The sequence below is a fragment of the Rhipicephalus microplus genome, chromosome 5 (genome assembly GCF_043290135.1).
Source record: "Rhipicephalus microplus isolate Deutch F79 chromosome 5, USDA_Rmic, whole genome shotgun sequence".
NCBI classification, from domain to species: domain Eukaryota; kingdom Metazoa; phylum Arthropoda; class Arachnida; order Ixodida; family Ixodidae; genus Rhipicephalus; species Rhipicephalus microplus.
Genome location: NC_134704.1, coordinates 216,392,988 through 216,414,358, shown reverse-complemented (window position 1 = coordinate 216,414,358; position 21,371 = coordinate 216,392,988). Strand labels below are relative to the sequence as shown.

The 21,371-nt window shown below is 45.2% G+C and overlaps 1 protein-coding gene across 12 annotated transcripts in view; it reads right to left on the bottom strand.

The window, feature by feature from the left end:
* LOC119173521 (complement factor B) overlaps positions 1-21,371 on the bottom strand; it is a 1,265,978-nt gene that overhangs the window by 1,152,587 nt on the left and 92,020 nt on the right. For all 12 annotated transcript variants that reach the window (XM_037424323.2, XM_075896490.1, XM_037424324.2 and 9 more), the window contains exon 2: positions 7,658-7,705. In XM_037424323.2, coding sequence (XP_037280220.2) covers positions 7,658-7,705 — 48 coding nt within the window. The remainder of the gene's footprint in view (positions 1-7,657; positions 7,706-21,371) is intronic.

The following is a 21,371-nucleotide window of genomic DNA, read 5'->3' as shown; positions in this document are numbered from 1 at the left end:
CATCATTTGAGGGCAGGGAAGCTAGCAGCAAGATAAAATTTGAGAAGCGATTGAGAAAAATGAAGGAGGAGCGTTGGGCTAGGAAGGTTCTCAGCTACTTGTACATGAAGAATGTCGATACAAAATGGAGGAAGCGAACCAGGAAGTTGACTGGTAAATACTTAGAAAACAGCAAGTGGTCAAACCAAAAAGAACTATTTATTTATTTATTTATTTATTTAATTAGTACCCACAGCGCCCATACAGGCATTATAGTGGGGGGGGGGGGGGGTACAGAAAAGAACATGAAAATTGCAGTACCTCGGTGTTTGCCACGTCTTCATTCAGCCATGATTCAGTACCGATAACTACACTTGGTTTGGTCATGCGCACTAAGTCATCGAATATGTCAACTTTATTTTTAATGCTCCTACAGTTTACTAACAAAAAAGAAAGTGAAGAGCATAAGAACTTAGTCGGTCACTTGCACTGCACAACCTTGCCTGAGGTATCATCGTAAGTGTACCTGATGCCGTCCATGTGAAGGGTATCGTGTTTTAGCTGTACTCGTGCGTCCCCGCTTCTATTTTCCCTAGCAAACTGCCACAAAATTCGCCTTTTCTTTCGCACTGGTTCAGAAAAGTCTTCCGACATACCGATACCTGTATCTTTCAAATTCTTGGCCTTTCCTAAAATCAGGTGCTTTTCTTTCAATGATCCGAACCTTGCGATCACGGGCCGCGTTTTTCCCTCTCGAAATTTCCCGAGCCGATGAGCTTTTTCTATCGTTTCGGGGTTAACTTGTAATTTTGTCGAGCATACTTCTTTCACAAGCGATTCAGATTGTGACCAAGATTCGCGGACACTTGTATCAGGTATGCCGTAGAATACCAAGTTATGCTGTCTACTACGATTTTCAAGATCATCAATCTTATTTTGAAGCAACTGTATCACCCCGTGCTGGGTATTACAGCGCGCAGTACACTCAGTGATAGCGGCTTCTAATTTTGACAGCACTGACATTTTTCCTTCCATTGACGACACTCGTTCACTCAAGTCATTTATAGCAGCCTTATGTTCCGCTTGTTCCGCTTGGTTCTGAACTATCGGTTCAGAAGAAAGTGAAGGAAACGGAGACTGACATGTGGAAAAAGGGCATGATTAGGAAGTCCGCACTAGAGATCTATCGAACTCTTAAGCAGGAAATTGTCAAGGAAAGGATCTATGATATTTCTCGGGGTAGTTCTCTACTGTTTGAAGCAAGGACGGGATTACTGCGAACCAAGACATATCGGGCCAAATACGAAGGGGTAGACACAGTATACAGTGCGTGTGGAGAGGAAGAAGAAACTGCCGAACACTTGATAATGTTCTGTAAAGGGCTTCACCCTATAGTTCAGAATGATGGCGCAGAGTTTTTCAAAGCACTGGGGTTTAGTGACCGGGAGGGTCAAATAGACTTTAAGCAAGTAGACTTAACTAGACGGAGGTTATCTGATTGGTGGCTAAAGTCAAGGCACGACTGAAAATTGAACTCTTCAGTTCGAAGTACGAATCCTCAAACTCACTTTTTAAGGAAAAAATAAATAAATATAGTTTTGAGTTCATTAAGTATTATGGCTTGGTGGCGCTAGCCACCGCCCGATCTAAAGGGTACAGCCATATCCATCCATCCATCCGATGTGATGGCGCTGCTGTCAACGCTATATATATTGATACGAGTATGGAACTGTCGCCCCGACACAGCTGAGTTGGCACCCAAATGAAGAAGACGGCAACGTGGTTGTTGTGGGTTGGACTCTCGAGTTTCTCCCGTTGGCCTGCATGGCTGTGCGCTCTTTAAGCCAATAACATGACCAGCTCTCGGTGAATAAATCTTCCCCGTAACATCTTTTGGGGGAAGGTGCGGGGTCTTCACACAACCCGGCTCTGGAACTCCGCAGTGGACTCCACCTGTGTCCAGCCTCGATGCCTGAAACCAGCACCCAGGCCTCGCCATCCGTGCCGGTTCCATCACCAGTGATTCTCCCCCATCTTCTCGACCCTGGCACGTTTTCCGGGATGGCCAGCACGGATTTCAAAGAATGGCTCGCTTTATTCGAGCGCGTCAGCAAGCTCTAAAGGTGGGACGAAACGCTTATGCTGGCAAATATTCTGTTCTACCTAAAGGGTACGGCACGCTCCTGGTATAAGACGCATGAAGAAGAATTAACCAGCTGGGACACATCCAAGCAAAAGCTTCACTAGTTTTTCGGTCAGTCAGTTGTTCGTCAGATGGCAGCCAGACAGGAACTCGCGTCGCATGTTCATTCATCGACGGAGTTGTACGTCATCTACATCCAAAACGTACTGGCACTGTGCCGGAGAACTGACAAAAACATGTCCGAGGCGGACAAGATCAGCAACGTGTTGAAAGGCATTGCTGATGATGCTTTCAACATACTAATGTGCAAGAACTGCACCACTGTCGACTCCATCATATCTGAAGCCAACGATTTCAACAAGCTAAAAGCAGGCGAATAACCCACCACATCACGAGACTACCAGACACTTCTGCGACTTGGTCTTGCTAGAATTCTGCAGCGCCCCGTTCACTTGCGCCTCCTGCCAATATCGCAAGGATTGTTCGCCAGGAGCTGGAAGCCATGGCACTGACTTCCTATCAGCCCCCTGCGCAAGACAGCTGGGCAACAGTCTAGCTTATTCAAGCAGTCGTATGTCAGGAGCTCGCTAACCTGGCCGTCCATGTTCTCCAGCCCGCCAGAGGTATGCCGCAGCCCATGAACACTCCCGTCCATAACGCTGACTACCACTCTGCTCCACTTGTCGCTGCGGCAGCTTTGATTCCTCGGTTTCCTCCACGCTACCGAAATCCATCTGAGTGGCGCACGCACGATGATCGACCCATCTGCTTTTCTTGCTCTCGAGTTGGGCACATCTTCCGCCATTGCCGCAACAGGTGGTATTTCCGGCCAAGCTTTCCTAATGTCAACCACCGTCAGGACCGTGGACACTATTCGCAAGATGGTATTCTGGATGACCATATTCAGGACCCTTCAGCTCGCCGTTCATTTCCACGCTCCAAACCGTCCTACGCTGACGTCGTCGCCCAAAGAAACTGGTATGGCCGCTCGCCGTCACCTCAAGATCAGCCGTCACGCTCCCCTCAACGCCGCCGCTCTCCGTCACCGGCTTATTCTGGCCATTTCCCGGGAAACTGACGAGTGCAGCTCCTAGAGGTGGCGCTGCGTTGACGACTTGAAACGAAAAACCTCAACCGGCTACAAATTCAAGACGCAATTTACTTCGGGTGTTTGTCGATGGCCACGCCGTTACTGCTCTAATTGACACTGGTGCCCAAGTAACTGTTATGAGTTCTACACTTCGATTTCGCCTGAAAAAGGTTCTCACACCGGCTATGTTCTCTACTGCTCGAGTTGCCAACAAAAGTCGAACATTGGTGCTTGGTACGAGCACTGGCCGCGTTACTGTTGCTGGCCACTACACTTTCGTTCTCTTCGCAGTCCTCAATGCTTGCCTACACGACGTCATCCTTGAAATTGACTTCTTAACCGCCCACTCCACCCTCATCAAATGTTCTACTGGTAAATCACGGCTCGAATTGCCTTTGTGCTCCGATTTCACTCCTCCAAGTCACACTCGGCTACGATGCGTGGAGTCTCTACGGCTACCGCCCTAGGCTGCTGTGTACATTCCTCTGTCGCCCTTCCCGTCCTATCTGGTGGCTCCCCTCATTGATTTGTCCCTTACGCACCACATCGCACTACCATATACTATAATGGTTGTTGCTAGCAACACGGCCCTACTTCCACTACTGAACTTCTCTAGGTCGACCCAAGTTCTTCCTTAAAGCATCACTTTAGCTGATCTTTCCACCCTTGATGAATGTTCGATATGTTCTTTTACCTCTGACACTAAGACCATGGTGAAACCTATCATCACGTCGCAATATAAGGCGTTCCTCGACAAAATGATATCCAACGACCTCTTACCTTCCCAAGTTGCAGCATTCTGGGGTGTTCTATTTTCTTACCTGGATATCTTTGACGTCGACGACCGTCCCCTGGGCCGCACAAGTGCTGTAGCCCATCGCATCGACACCGGCGACGCCAGTCCACTCCACAAACGCCCTTATCACGTGTCACATGCTGGGCGCCAAGTTATACAGATGGAGGTCGAGAAAATGCTGTTGCGCTGGTCTCCAACTGAATTCGTCGAAATGCTCATTTGGACGCCGGCAGATTAACCTACTCGACAGCCTTGTTGACGCCACTGGTGTTCAACCCGACCCTGACAAAGTCCGTGCAGTTCGAGAATTCCCGCTTCCGCGTTCCACACAACAAGTTAGCAGTTTTATTGAGCTCTGCTCATAATTCCGCCGCTTTGTCTTCAACTTCGCGGATATTGCTAGGCCCCTCATGAATCTCTTAAAAAAGATTGTGGCCTTTTCTAGGGGAAAGTATCAAGAACATTCCTTCGCGTCGCTAATTACCGCCCTAACATCACCACCTGTGTTGGTTCATTTTGATCCAGCGGCTCGAACAGAGCTTCGCACCGATGCAAGCGGCCATGGCATTGGTGCTATACTTGCTCAGATACAGAATGGCACCAACAGTGTGATAGCCTACGCTAGCCGCTTTTTGTCGCAAGCGGAACAAAATTATTCTATCACTGAGCGGGAATGCTTAGCCCTCGTTTGGGCTATGGCGAAATGCCATCCGTACTTATACAGACGTCTGTTCGCAGTCATCACGGACCATCATGCACTTTGCTGGCTGTCGACGCTTAAGGACCCTACAGGAAGACTCGGCCGATGGGCACTTCGATTACAGGAGTACACGTTCTCGGTTGTTTACAAATCTGGAAAGCTGCACAGCGATGCTGACTACTTATCCCGGCACCCCGTTGATCCACCTAGCTACACTGATTTGGAATCCCATGCGGCGTTTTAGCCATTACTGACTTTCTGAACGTGGCCGACGAACAGTGCCGAGATCCATCGCTGCTCACCATCATTGACCGCCTTCAATCGCGTTATTCTGACTCTTCTCTTAGCAGATACCTGCTTCAATACAACGATTTGTACCGCCGCAACTTACACCCCGACGGCGCGGAACTTTTACTCGTCGTACCGCATCACCTGCGAAAGGATATTCTGCGACAATTCCACGACGCTCCAACTTCTCGACATCTAGGAGTCTCTAAAACTTACGACCGCATTCGACGACGAGTATTCTGGAAGGGTCTCTACCACTCTGTTCGCCGTTACGTCGCATCTTGCGACCTCTGCCAGCGCCGAAAAAAGCCTACGAATCCCCCTGGCGGTCTTTTTCAACCTATTGAAGTTCCAGCCGAGCCATTTTATCGAGTGGGGTTGGACTTGCTAGGTCCCTTTCCTACTTCTACAACTGGAAATAAATGAATTGCAGTGGCCACAGACTATGCCACTTGGTATGCAATCACTCGAGCACTACCAACCAGCTGCGCAACCGACGTTGCTGACGTCCTGCTGTACGACATTATTCTCCAGCATGTCGCTCCGTCTCACCTGCTCACATACCGTGGTCGCTACTTTCTGTCTCGTGTAGTTGATGATCTGCTCCAATCTTGTGCTACCCGTCACAACTTCACCACATCTTACCACCCTCAGACTAACGGCCTTACGGAGCACCTAAACCGCCCATTGACAGACATGCTTTCCATGTTATCTACCGACCACACTGATTGGGACATAGCTCTTCCGTTCGTAACCTTAACCTATAACCCGTCGCGTCATGAAACAGCGGGCTACTTCACTTTTTATCTACTCTTCGAACGTCATCCCTTATTGCCCTTCGACACACTGCTTTCATCAGACCACCCATTATCTACTTCTTACGCTCAGGATGCGATCACCCGTGCCCTCACGGCACGTGCGGTAGCGCGCGCTTGGTTATCGCCGTCGCAGACAGCACAGAAGTCCCTTTATGACCATCGACATAGAGATGCCGTTTTTCCTGGCGGATCTTTTGTTCTCCTGTGGCTCCCATCTCGACGTGTTGGCCTCTACGAGAAACTACTATCGCTATACACTGGGCCTTACCAAGTCATTCGTCAGGTCACACCTGTGACCTACAAGATGGCCGCTACCTCAAACTCCTCAGCTGCTACACCCAGAACGGAAGTAGTCCACGTTTCTAGTCTCAAGCCCTACAACGCCGACTTGCTCATTTAACAGGTACCGAGACGGTGCCTTACGGGCCGGGGTGATGATACGTGTATGGAACTGTCGCCCTGACACAGCTGAGTTGGCACCCAAATGAAGAAGACGACAACGTGGTTGTTGTGGGCTGGACTCTCGAGTTTCTCCCGTTGGCCTGCATGACTGTACGCTCTTTAGGCCATTATTAATACCAGCTCTCGGTGAATAAGTCTTCCCTGTCACAATATATATAACCACGTTCCATACCACACATTCCCTTTTCTCATATGGATGAATACGGACGTAGGAAAGCACGACGTGCTGAATATCAGCGTCGCCGTCGACGGGAAGCTACCACGTAGACAAAAGAAAAGGGAGCGGATGCAAAGCGGCGACGGCGACAACAATGTATTACACCACAGACTAGGGCTAAGGAAGCAAAGGAAAGCGGGAAAAACGCCAAGCTGACGCGCAGTTGAGAAAACTTGAAGCGGATGCAAGGTGGCAATGCCGACAAGAAAATTCTACACCTGAGACGATAGCTAATGAAGCTGTGATTATGAAGTCAAAACGTAACCCGGAACGCGGAACCTCATATCAGCTATAAAAAAAAAATCACGCCTATATCTCAATCGGTCTCAGCACTATCTCTTTGAATAAAAATATACGTATCACAACCACAATCAGTCTCAGTACTATCTCAACTTTATTCAGAATAATCACCTCCGGAAGCTTCGCCCCATAATTATCTTCAAGAAGCTGAAATGCAGGGATTTTTCTCTAGCCCCTGCCGGCAAGCCTACACTATCTCCCGTACTCAAGAACGTACCTTCACTCAACGCTCTACCTTCACTGGAGAAAGCCGATGGGAGCGCCGTCTCTAGTCACGACAAGTCACTGCACATCAGCGATAATCTGCTGCGATTCTTGAGTAACCCAGCGCCATTTTCAGCTGAGTGGTAGCGCAGTGCTCAACTCTGTCAAGTGAAGGGTGAAAGTTGAGCCGAGGAGCTTTTTTGAATACGGGGGTAAGTCAGTCTTGTGGATTTCCCTGCGGGCCCGCAAGCCCGTGATTCTCGCTTTATGACCTTTCTTGATGTAATAAGCACGTGTTTTCAGACGACCTGCCTCGACTGCCATCTCTTCCTTGTGTCGAACAGTCGACAAACCAGCCGTAGCTTCTTTGTGCGCGACGGCAGTTGAATACGTCGCGTATCCTCCCGGTCGCTGTGCAGGGCAAGTGTTATGCAATCCTATCTCCATAACATCTAGCGGAAGTTTCCTTTCCGAGGCATGCATTTCACATATGTTGAAAAGTAAGAGACGTACCTACAAAAAAGTTATGTATTATATAGATGCGATGATTCATAAAATAGTTTTCATATACACTAGACACAATAGAGTTGTGGATTTTTAGCACGTAGCAGCAACAATTGTGTTTTCGTAGTAAAGTATTAAAAAAACAAAGTATCTTACTTGCTCTTGATGCTTCGAACAACAGCAGAGAAAACACCAGTCCGGAAACTGCAACAAGAATTTTTGAGTTAGGAGACTATACTAATTCTTGAGAACAACCTTAAAACTCAACAGCACCTAGAAACGTTGACTTATGGAACTTATAGCTCAAACAGTAATATTATGAACGGTATGAAGGGATCAGAATATTAGATTGACGATTCTTTACATGTGAGCCTGAAAAATATTTTTTCATGCACCTAAGGTTACAGTGCCACAGATTGAATGGTTTTGGTGCAGTGTATTTTCACTTCTTAGTACAGTCTTCTTATCAGTAAACGTACAACTTTTTCATCTAACCAGAGGAAATGACCGCACATTGTCATCATGCACAAGATATGATCTGTCTACTCAGTAATAATCCCAGGAGTCTCATTAGTAGTCTTCCTGACGTTAAACACCTCATTATGATTGTCATCATCAGCCTGACTACTCTTACTGCACGGCAAAAGCCTCTGCCATGATCCACCAATCAACCTGATATACCTCATGTGCCGTGTAAAACCTGCGAACGTCTCGATCGCATAAGCCCACCTAGCTTTCTCTCTCCCCCTCCTTCGTTCGATTTCTCTGAAAATTCAATCAATTATCCCTAATGACCTGCCTACGCACTAGGTTTCCGGCCCACGTTAATTTCCTCTTCTTGATATCAACTGTGAAATACTTAACCCTCTATTTCTCCCTGACTACCTCTGCTCTCTACTTGCATTTAAAGGGTACACTACTACCATTTTCTTTTCTATCACTCGCTCCGTCGTCCTCAATTTCAACTGAACCCTCTTTTTAAACTTCCAGCTTTCTGCACCGTATGCAAGTATTGACAAGGTGCATCTTTTATACGATTTCCTCTACAGAGTGTGTGCTCGATTACGATTTATGTATTGAGAATGCTTGCCGACTGTGATCCCCCCATCCTTTTTTTTCTAGTTATTTCACTCTCATCGTTCGGCTCCGCGGTTACTACCTCTCCTAAGTGGACATATTTCTTTACCACTTCCAGTGTCTCGCCCCTGATCGCAAAGCGCTGTTTTCTGACGAGACTGTTGCATATAGTTTGAGTTTTATACATAACTTTCAAACCTACTCTTCTGCTTTCCGTGTGCAGCTCAGTAAACACAAGTGGTAATTCGTCCTCTGAGTTACTCGTCAAGTAACGTCGTCAGCATCACCAAATCGCAGGTTATTAGGATACTCTCCATAATTTCTTATCTCTAACTCTTCCCAATCTAGGGCCCTAAAATCCTCTTATACACACGCCGTGAAAAATATCGGAGAGCGTGTGTCTTCCTACCTTACAGAGTTCTTTAGTGAGACACTCTCGCTTTGTTTACGGAGAACTATAGTGGCCGTGGACCCGCTGCGGTTTTCTTCTAGCATGCTTACGTAAGGTTTGTCGATGCCCTGATTTCGTACAGGCTGCATCATTGCTGAGGTCTCCAATGAGGCAAACGCCTTCTCGTAGTCCATGAAAGCTATGCATAGGTGTTGGTTGAACTTTGTGCATTTTTCTATCATCTGATTGATAATATGAATTTGGTTCATTGTAAAAGTAGCCTGCTTAAAATTCTGCTTTGTCTTTTAGTTGATGGAACTATGGTGTCACCCTAATTTTGTTAGCTAATATTTTTTGTTAATGGTTTGTAGAGAGCGGAGTGTCTGCTGATTAGCCTGTATTTTTTATGTTCTTGACGTCTCTTTTTTGTGTATTAAAATTATGTCAGCGTTCTTGCAAAATCCACGTATCGTTCCCGTCAAGAGACACTTCGTATATAAGGTCACCAGTTTTTCTAACACAAGCTACACCGTCTTTCAGCAGGTTCATTGTTCTTTATCCTCGACAGCGGCTTTGCCTCTTTGCATTACTCTTAAAGTTTTCGTTACTTCTCCTGCTGTAACTGGCAGGTTCTCTAATTCCACTGGGCTTATAATGCTGTTTAGGATATCATTCTGGTTGTTTGGAATTCTCCACAGCTCTCTGTAGAACTCCTCAGCCACCTCAACTATCCTAACAATATTGGTTATGACATTGCCTTCCTTGTTCTTTATTGCATAAACCAATTTTTGCCTATGCACAAGTTTGCCTTCACAAATTAGGCTTCTGCCCTTTTTTACAGCCTGCTTGATTGTCTATGTCTTATACCTTCTCTTGTTGGCTACCTTACACTTACTGATTAACTTTAGAAGCTCCACTAGTTCTATTTTGTTGGTTGCACTTAAGCCATGAGGCTTTTGAGGTTGGTCGTCTCTTAATAACATTTTTGTCTCCTGCGATAGTCTTCCAGTGTTTTTTTTGTGTCTCTACCTCCGACTTTCATTGCACACTCTTTGACTACAACAGTAAAATTATCGTTCATTGTGCCAGCGCTAACATTGTTTACGTAATTTAGAGCTGGAAATATATTCTGGAACGTGACTCTAAATAATTGTTCTTCCCCTGTCACCGCTAGCTCATTATCTGGGTTTTTGCGTATCAGTTTGGGTTATTGCTTTTTGAAGTCCAGGTGAACTCGAGCTGTCACAATCGTACGGTCACTGCATGTGATCTTTTCAGCTACATCTACGTTCTGTTCAATGCCTGGGATTTCACACAAATTGAAGTCTAATTAATGTTTAGTTTCAATGTTAGTACTCTGCCACGTCCACTTAAGGTTAACCTGTTCTACATAAAAGTATTCAAGGTACAAAATTTTTTACGCTCAGCAAGCTTTACTATAATCATTCTCTTCTGGTATTTCTAGAACAGATACCGTATTTCCCCACTGCATTGCCTCTGGCCTGTGTGTGCCTACTTTGGCATTATAGTCGCTCATTCTTATAGTATAATGCGTCTTTACTTTTTTATTGGCTTGCAGTACGTGTTCGTAGAAGCGTTTGACAAAATGATCATTATGAATTAATGTAGGGACGTAGGGCTGTGCCACCTTCAAATCATATCTTTTGTGAAGCTTAATTACGATATTTGCCACCCTTTTTCTCATGCTATTATATTTCTCTATTTGGGCAGCGATATTTTTGTGTGTAAAAAAGCCCACCAGTAGCTCTATTCTACACAACCAATCCACCGTATTATAGGACACTAGCCCCACTAGACAGCATTATAGCGTCAAGTGTACCCAAGTTGAGATTCCTATGACGGCCTGTCCGGACCAAGAGATTCTCAGCCCCCTCCTCTAAGTCGCAGGTCTGACCACCACCTTAACAGTTGCTTCACAGCAGCGTTGCGAGATGGTGAATGTTAGCACCAAGTTTGTAAAATCTGCTGGAATTCGAGGGCAGCTGGTGTTTACCATTAGGTGCCGCGACAGCTACAACAGACAAAATCCGGTAAAATCTGGTGTAAAATGTGAAATGTTGATTATGGGATTTTTACTCCCACTCTTATTCTTTTGAGGGCTTTTTTTCCTACCAAGATTCCACACGTAATTTTCATAGAGTCGATCGGTGGCACACCTGCCGACCAGTTGGGGGTAGGTGGCGTCCCTGTGCGTGCGACGTCGCAAATTCTACCGGGAGTACGTCAGCCGCGCACGTTGCTAACTGATCATGCTAACCTTCATTCGAAGAGTGCAAAGTGATAAGGTGGCATGCCTACAAGCAGAGAAGAGCGTTTCAGGAAGCCTCCGACAATGAGATAAAAAAAACAAGAATGTGTAAGATCCACGACTGTTGCCCTTTCGCAAAAGTAGACCTGTTTACTCAAGAGTGGAGTACAGGTCCGATCCAAGGCGAAGAAGTATGGGCGTTTCACTTTGCTGGTACTGACGTCACGAATGTTTTTATTGCGATAGCAATTATATGGACACTCTAGGCTGAATTTCGCCGTTGGCTTGGTTTACCGTCACTCCCCGTATATATATATATATATATATATATATATATATATATATATATATATATATATATATATATATATATATATATATATATAATGGGAACAAGTTTATACCTAAGGGCTTGTTTTTCGTGTTTTACACAATATTAATGAGATCTAACAGACAATAATGCCAAGGAAGGTATAGGGGAAGTTATTAGGCCAATCGTAATGTAAATGAGAAGAAAGAAAAGTGGGTGAAAAGATAACTTGCTGTGGGCAGGATCCGAACCTGCAACCTTCGAATAACGCGTTATATATATATATATATATATATATATATATATATATATATATATATATATATATAAATATATATATATATATATATATATATATATATATATATATATATATATATATATATATATATATATTCCCGAGGCATTGTGTAAGAGGGGTCGATACAAAGTAATAAAAAATTGGGTTAACAAATCAGTAAGAACAATGTAGTACGTAACAACAGCAAAAATATGTCCAAGTACAGAAGTAGTCGTATGTGTTCCAGATGAATAGATAGGTAAGTTTAAAACATGTAAAAGAAATGCAATAGTGCGTTTGACAGATCAAAATGAAGCGTAGTGAAACAGATTACACAGTTTACCGGGCTGGTTTTCGTTAATGAACAAAACTTTAAACAACAGCTTCACTGTGACAATGAAATAAAAAGAAAAAGGAATACTTGAATCCTGAGAGTAAGTGGACCAGCTAAGCATTATCAGTGAAATGGTTAGGGAAGATGCTCGCGAAGTTTATTGTGATTACGCTGGAAGGTGATGCTGTTTGGAAGACAATTCCACAGTCATATGGCAAGCCGGAGTGGCGAGTAGTTAAAAGCATTAGTGGTGCCGTAGAGGTGGGTGTAGCTGAAGTCATTGTGCAACCTGTGCAATAAGTGAGAGGAAAGTTGTAATTGAACTAGCGGTGATCGAGTGGCGTAGGCATATTTATGAAAGAGAGACAAAAGCGCCATGTCACGACGAATTGCTAATGGATGGAGGGATGGAGTGAATGTACGAGCTTTAGCTTGGTTACACTGAACAAGGTGTTATAATTCCGCGTTATAAAATGACAAGCCCTGTTCTGAATAGTTTGTAACTTCTGTATTAAATATTTTCGATGAGGTGACCAAACGGATGAGGCGTACTTTAACTGAGACCAGACAAATGTTTGGTAGGCCTGCTTACGTACGTGAGGAGTAGTGGATTTTAGGTTGCGACGAAGATACCCCAATGATCTTGAAGCATTAGCAGAAATAGTAGTTATATGGTAGACCCAAAAAAACATTTTGTGAGGTGAACGCCTATTTCTTTATACGCTTTGGTTCTAGCCAATCTGTTGCTGCTGATGTTGTAAGGAAAGAGCGAACAAGCTGGTTAACGGGTAATTGAGATAATTTGACATTTTGAATTGTTAAAAGTCATTATCCATGTTTTACACCAGTTGTTAATGCAATCCAGGTCACTTTGAAATGATTGGTGATCATCCACACTTTTTATAGAACGATAAACAATGCAGTCGCCAGCAAATATGCGTATACTTGATGATATATTATTTGGTAGGTCAATAATGTAAGAATAGTAAAGAACCAAGGACGCTGCCTCTAAAAACACCTTATGTGACATCGTAAGGAGGAGAGAAGAAATTATTAACAATGGTGAACTGCTGGCGATTAGAAGGAAAGGTTCGTACCCACGACAAGGTTAGCGAATCTAATTTAAGTGCAGAAAGTTTTGATCATAGTCAGCAATGTGCTACGCGATCGAATGCCTTAGAAAAGTCTAGAAAGGTGCAATATATTTGTAAGTTAGCTTTCATGTTGTAATGAAGGTCAGTAGTGAATTCAAATAAATGTCACTCACAGGAGAAGCCTTTTCAAAATCCATGCTGGTTTGGGAAGAAGAAATGATTAGATTTTAGGGCATCGTATATATGCGATGCGATAATGTGTTCGAGCCTCTTGCAGCAAATTAATGGCAGTGACATGGGGCGGTAACTTTCGTGCGAATGTTCATTACCACTTTTGAAAACGAGTACTACCTTTCCTATTTTCCAATCTGTGGGTAGTTCGCTTGTTGATAATGACTGTCTATAGATATGAAGTAAAATGACGCTGGGAACTAAAATGGTATTTTTTAGTATTTTTGAATCTATTTTGGTGACACCGGAGAACGACGAGAGTTTAAGGTTATCGATCAAATGTACAATGCCATTAGGCGTAATGTCAACAAGTGCCATGTGGTGGTAATCGAGATCATGGACGTAAGAGAAGCACCATTTATCTTCTTTGGTAAAAACAGACGTAAAAAACACGTTTAGTATAATGGAAACGTCAGCATCCGGGTATGGGCTGTTGTAAGCGTTATGTAATGAAATATCGTTACTCAAGCTACGTTGACCTATTGTTTTCCAGAATTAATTAAAATTATTTTTAGTAGTGCGGAAAGGCCTTCTGAAAAATACTTATCTTTGGCTTCACAAAGGGCAGAACAGTATGATTTCAGGTAGTTTTTATATTTAGATCATGCAACTGGCGTACACTCACGCTTCGCGGCATCGTACTGACGCCTTTTTCCTTTTTCGCATATGCTGATGTTTTCCCGTAAATTAGAGGTTAATTTTATCGTTAGATATTGTGATAAATGGAACGTGCATAGATATTAATTGGTTGAGCTTGTCTCTAAAATTAACGCAGTTATTTTCTACGGACCTGTTATTAAAGTGGGGCATCAAGATGTTATCGTAAAATACTTGAAGCTCGGCATTATAGCAATGGTATTTAGCTCGGTTGTAGTCTCGAATCTATTTTCTTTGTACGCCAGTGAAAGGAAGCGGAATGTTAATGGTGACTTGAAGTAATTTATAGTCGCTCAGTTCATCCAAGTAAGTTATGCAGCTCACTGTATCAGGGGCTGTTGTAAAGATGAGGTCTAGTGTATTCGACTATGGGCAGGTTGAATAACTACTTTACATAGGTTCAAATTTGAACTCAGGTCAATGAGGCTAGATAAAACAGTACATGAGGATGACAGCAGTGTCCAGTCAATCTGCCGAAAATAAAGTCATAGAAGAGACAAGTGACATGTGTGTGGAAGAGCTCAAGTGCTCTCGTAATGCTTTTCCGCAGCTTGTCCGAGAAGGTGTGATCGGAGTTCAGTGCTCGGTAACAGTTGTCTATCAATAATTTAGTGAAAGATGTAATACAGGCGGTCCATAAGATTTTCAGATCAGAATTTGTAATTATTAGCAAATGATGTTAGCGATGTTTTAATGCCAAGTAGAAGACCTCCCCCTCGCCTGTGGCTACAATCGCGCCTGTATATGTTAAATGAGTCGGAGCCTGAAAGAACTTCGCAACCACGGATGTCTGAGTGTAGCCACGTTTCAGTGAAAGCGATGATATCGGAACCACGGTCTTCGAAGAAACATGAGGTTTCAGCACACTTAGATAATATACTTCGAATGTTAGTGAATGATATTGACAAGGGGGAAGACAAGATGACAGGTTTCAGCTGTTTTAAAAAGCGCGCGCGTTCACTGCGCATGAGCTATTGATGAAACTGCATATCATGATGAAACTGCATAACGGTATCAGTCGCCACGTTACAAATATAGGTTTTAGAGTCCACGCGCAGTCTGTCAACCGACAACTTGTACTTCTTTTTCTGCGATTTTGCAAAATTTATCAGTTTTGCCCTGCTTTGCGAGTTGCAGGCGAGAAGTCCTCGCGTATCGCAATATTTGTTCCTTTAGGTTTAGGCCCCGAAGACAATATAAGTGCTTTGTCCTTGAAATAGGTCAATTCGGCAATTATCGGCCTTTGCTTTTCAGGGCTACATTATACATTTTTCTAAGCGGTGAACTCGCTCAAACTGAACGATATATATATATATATATATATATATATATATATATATATATATATATATATATATATATATATATATATATATATATATATATATATATAGGCAAATAGGTATACGCCTCTAAAACCTGTTTATTGGTGACGTTTCGATCAGAGACCGATCTTCATCAGACAAAATTTAATGGGTTCCGATGCACTTTTATGCTAACATCCAGCCGAGAAAGAGAGAGAGAAAAATATATACATATATATATACCAGTGGCCCAACTGCCCATCAAGCACTGATAAGCAGCCGAACCGCCACGTGTGCGTACTACGCATAGCACGTGCATTTAAAAAAAAACGCACATTGGCCAGTGGCTATACCACCCATTATACACTTACAAGTAGTCAAACGACCACGTAAGCGTACTACCAATGGTAGGTGCATTTTGTAAAAAACAAAAACAATGGTCAAACAACATATAATCACTATATATATATATATATATATATATATAGTAGTTAAGTATAGTACTTAAATATATAGTAGTTATATATAGTAGTAGGAGTAGTTAAAGGCTTAGAACTTCCTAAAATGCCCGCTTACCAGCTTCTGCCACAATACGCGGCACCCCTCCTTCTACGACGAATTGTTTACGGGACTCCGAGTAGTTAACCGCTAAGGACTTCCTAAAAAAGCTCTTTTTTGCCCCACACCGAACCGTTAGGGCCAGGAGGCGCCGTCTGATAGGGAGGAATGCGTTAATGAAAGGAAACATACACAGACCGCTCACATCAGAAAGGTGAAGGGGAGAAGGGGGAGAGAGATGAAGGGGCAAGTGGAGGGAAGAGAGGAGGGGGTAGGTGGAGGAAAGACTGGAAGGGGGGCGCCCGAGGGGAGTCCACCGTATATTATTTTTCTTTTCTTCTTCTCTTTTTTCTTCTTTTAGGGGCGAAGCTCCTTAGGGCGTGGGCTGTGCGTTCCCTGTAGCCTGTATGTAGCCACCTCTAGTTTAGTTCTTGCAGTGTTCACTAGATGGCGGTACCGTCCCCTGTATGTAGCCACCTCTAGTTTAGTTCTTGCAGTGTTCACTAGATGGCGGTACCATCTCCTGTATGTAGCCACCTCTCGTTTAGTTCTTGTAGTGTTTACTAGATGGTGGTACTTGTAGCTGATGATGAAAAGATGCAAGATGTTATAAACTAGAAAGCGGTACTTGTAGTTGATGGAAGACGCGAGATCTTATAAAATAGGAATGATGTCACATATGGCGCGTGTCATTGGTTGAAGGCAATCGTTGGATTTAGTGCGGCGACGTACGCTAGGGGGAGCGATGTAATAAAATCGAGTGGGCAAAATGTACAGAGGATTCATGTTTTACCAGGTTTACCTCCGGAGCTTTGCCCAATCATCATCATTCACTTCGTGGATATGGCGGAATTTTTTTCTTTTCTTTTTTCCTTTTCTTCCTTTTTTTCTTTTCTGTCTTTTTTCCCCTCTCCTTGCCCTCTGATTTGAGATTTTATAAAGCTGAACACCAACAAACTGTATCTTTAATCCTGATGAAGGCCAGACTCTAGGCCGAAACGTCGAAATAAATCACGTTGTGACCTCTCACGGAGGATCTACTTGACTACTTGTACCGCTACGGCCATTCAGCCACCATGCCTGCCTATATATATATATATATATATATATATATATATATATATATATATATATATATATATATATATATATATATATATATATATATATATATATATATATATATATATATATATATGGGAAAACGGAGTACGACACACGGTGGTTTTGCATGGTATATTCTGACTGACGTTTCAGCTGGTGGACCAGCCGAAATGTCAGTAAGAATATACCGTGCAAAACCAACGTGCATCGTACTCTATTTTTCCTTATTCTACCGGGGCCAGCATTAATTTCTTGCTGCAACTCTCTCTCTCTCTCTGTCTCTCTCTCTCTCTCTCTCTCTCTCTATATATATATATATATATATATATATATATATATATATATATTGTAACGAGGGTAGTGGGCATAGAGCTCGAGGATAGAAAAAGAAGAAGACTTGCTGTGATCGCAGGCTTGCGTTCAGTTAGCCCTTGCGCTAAATGAAGCTCTCCTTCGCCGAGTTCGCCTGCTTGTTCAACAACCCGTTTCAAGTGGTGGAAGTGCTGGGCACATCTGGTCCTCACCCTGGAACTTCGCAGCCGCACTCTCCAACGACCTCCCACAATGACTGATCCGGGGCCATCTCATGCTGCTACTCCAGATCTCGCACCTGTGCCTGTCTTCTGCGCTGGCGCTCTCCGGCAGCACGACCCCCCCATATTTGGTGGCACAGAGGACCAAGATGTGGACAACTGGATTGCCGAGTATGAACTGGTGAGCGCCGTCAATAAGTGGAACGCAGCCGATAAGCTCACAAATGTGAGTTTTTACCTGACCGACGTGGCAAAACTATGGTACAGAAATCATCAAAGTGATTTCAGTACCTGGTCGGAATTGGCGAAAACCCTCGCGGAAGTCTTTGGCCGTCCTGCTGTCCGCCGCCTTCGTGCTGAACAGCGCTTGCGGGGCAGAGTACAGAGAGCAGATGAAACTTTCACGAGCTACATCGAAGATGTGCTATTTCTCTGCAAGCTCGTCGATTCGACTCTGGACGAGGCAGGCAAGATCAAGAACATCATGAAAGGAATCGACGACGGTGCATTCCAAATGCTGGCTGCGAAGAGTCCCCAGACGGTCGCCGAGGTGATTCAGCTCTTCCAAAGCTATGATGAGCTGCGTAGGCAGCGCGCTTCTACACGTTGCGCTGCTCAAGACACCGCGGACATCTCATCCCTCGACTATCGCCATGACAGCGCCGACTACTCTGCGTTGATGCCAGTCATAAAGCAATTCATACGCGAGGGGGTCGCCCGGCAGCTATCTATTATCACAAGAACTACCGAGCCGATGGCACCCTTGTCGCCTTCGCTTCGCCAGGTCATTCGATCGCAAGTTGCCGAAGCATTGCCGCCAGCTCAGGCTCCCCCAACTGTTACCGCACCACTAACGTATGCAGCCGCAGTTGCTCAACCACGTGCGCCAGCGTCTCCGGCCATCTACGAAGCTACTCGCCACGTTTATTCGTCGACCCCACCTTCCCGCTCGCTGACCGTCCCGTCTCCGGCTGTATATGAAACAGGTCAGAACGTTTATATGACGCCGCCGCCTGCACGACCATTTACAGTACCTTATTTAGCGAACAGTTCCCCTATCGTCAGCCAATGGCGCACTCCAGATAATCGGCTGATATGTTTTTCATGTGGCATCCCAGGCCACGTAGCTCGTCACTGCCGTCGTCGCAGCTTCCCTTCTCACGACATTGCAGGGGCCTCACATTACATGCCCACCATGCCCACTCAGCCGCAATATCCCGTTCCTGCCAATCCACCTCTAGACGTACGTCCCGGTCGCCGACCATCCGGCGCAAGCCGTTCACCTTCTCCTTGTCGTCGATCTATTTCTCCGATGTTACGTCGCAACAGCCCACCGCGAGGAAAAAACTGACGGGCGCAGTTCCGGAGGCAAGAACTGCGTTGGCAGCGAAAATTTCAAGACCTAACTGCTGTCCCCCGAACGAAATCGAACTCTATATTGATGGCAATAAGGTGCACGGACTTGTTGACACTGGAGCTGCCGTATCTGTAATTAGCGAGAAACTGTGCCGAAACTTGAAGAAAGTGACCACACAACTTACCGACCTATCTTTGCAGACAGCTACGTCCCATCATATTCAGCCTTCAGCTTTGTGCACCGCACGAGGCGTCATTCAAGGTGCGATGTACGTCGTCACATTTGTAGTTTTATTCCGTTCTTCGCATGACGTTATCCTTGGCTGGTACTTTCTTTCGTCAAATTCTGCTTTGGTCAACTGTGCTCGTTCTGAACTCGCGTTGTCTGTGCCGTGCTATGACCCCGACGATGGTGCTTCGAGTAGAGTGTTTGCTGCTTCTGACGTTGACATTGCGCCTTTCTCAGCTGTTGTTGTCTCGGTGTCATGTGCCTCCCCTCCGAAATCGCCTGTGTTGTTTATGCCTTCGGTCCCATCTGCGTGCCGTCGAAATATCATGCTTCCGTTTGCCGTCGTCATTTTTCGCAATGGTCACGCTGCCATTTATGTGTGCAATCCGTCGCACAGCCCGTCATCCCTACTACGTGGAGAATGCCTGGGAAGCTACGAACTTTACGAGTGCATTCTTCCGGCTACTATACCCGATTCTGCGGTTTCGCTCCCAATTGGTGCTGTCACTCCTACCAACGCGCCTAATGATGCTCTGGACGTATTCTCGGATACCATCGACTCTGAGCTCGCACCAACTCAGCGCGAAGAGATTATAAATCTTCTTCTCCGCTTTCGTTCTTCATTCGATCGTGACCAGTCAGGCTTAAGCCGAACCTCTGCGGTCGTTCACCGTATTGACACCGGTCAACAAGCCCCGCTAAGGCAGCGTCCGTACCGTGTGTCATCTGCTGAACGCCGTGTCATCGACGAACAAGTGGACGACATGTTGAAACGTGGCATCATCGAGCCCTCCAACAGTCCCTGGGCTTCACCGGTTGTTCTCGTCAGAAAAAAAGACGGATCCATCCGGTTCTGCGTTGACTACCGCCGACTCAACAAGATAACGCGCAAAGACGTATACCCTCTGCCGCGCATCGATGATGCTTTGGACTGCCTACAAGGAGCAGAGTTCTTTTCTTCGTTAGATTTACGCTCTGGCAACTGGCAGGTGCCCATGGCAGAGGGTGACCGCCCGAAGACAGCCTTTGTAACACCGGATGGACTATATGAATTCACCGTTATGCCTTTTGGCCTCTGCAATGCGCCTGCCACTTTCGAAAGGATGATGGATACCGTCTTGCGAGGTCTGAAATGGAAAACGTGCCTCTGTTATTTGGATGACATTGTGGTATTTTCAAGCGTCATTGCGACCCACCCCAGCCGCCTCGAGCAAGTTCTCACGTGCCTTTCCACGGCGAGACTTCAACTTAACTTGAAGAAATGCCACTTCGGCGCTCGCAAGCTCGTAATTCTCGGCCATGTGGTTTCTAAGGACGGCATTCTCCCGGACCCTACGAAACTTAATGCAGTCGCGGAGTTCCCAAAGCCAACCACCATCAAAGAGCTTCGAAGCTTCATCGGCCTATGTTCTTACTTCTGGCGCTACGTCCGCAATTTCGTCTCCATTATCGCCCCCTTGACCAATCTTCTTGCCAGAAGTTCTGATTTGTCAGCGTGGTCGCAGGCGTGTGATGATGCATTTCAGGAACTCCGACGGCTCCTCACCACGCCTCCCATACTCCGACATTTCGATCCGTCTGCTTCAACGGAGCTTCATACGGACGCTAGTGGTGTCGGGCTACGGGCCATACTGGCCCAACGCAAGGAGGGCTTTGACGAGTACGTCGTTGCCTATGCCAGCCGCACCCTCAGTAAAGCCGAGAAGAATTACAGTGTAACTGAAAAGGAGTGCCTCGCCATTATTTGGGCAATCGGAAAATTTCGGCCTTATCTATATGGACGTCCGTTTGATATTGTAACAGACCACCATGCGCTTTGCTGGTTATCTTCACTAAAAGATCCTAATGGTCGGCTCGCTCGTTGGGCATTGCGGTTACAGGAGTTCGATATCCGTGTTATCTACCGTTCTGGCTGGAAGCATTCCGACGCCGATGCCCTGTCACGTTCGCCATTGGCTTCAGAGCCTGTCGGCTCACCTATCTCCGCTAGTGCTGCCTTGGCCATCAGCATCTCGGACATGCCTTCCGAGCAACGCAAAGATGCTTGGATTTCATCTCTTTTGGACTTTCTCTCAAACCGGACGCCCGCTCCAGTTTCCAGGACGCTTCGCCGTCAAGCAGGACACTTCGCTATTCGGGATAA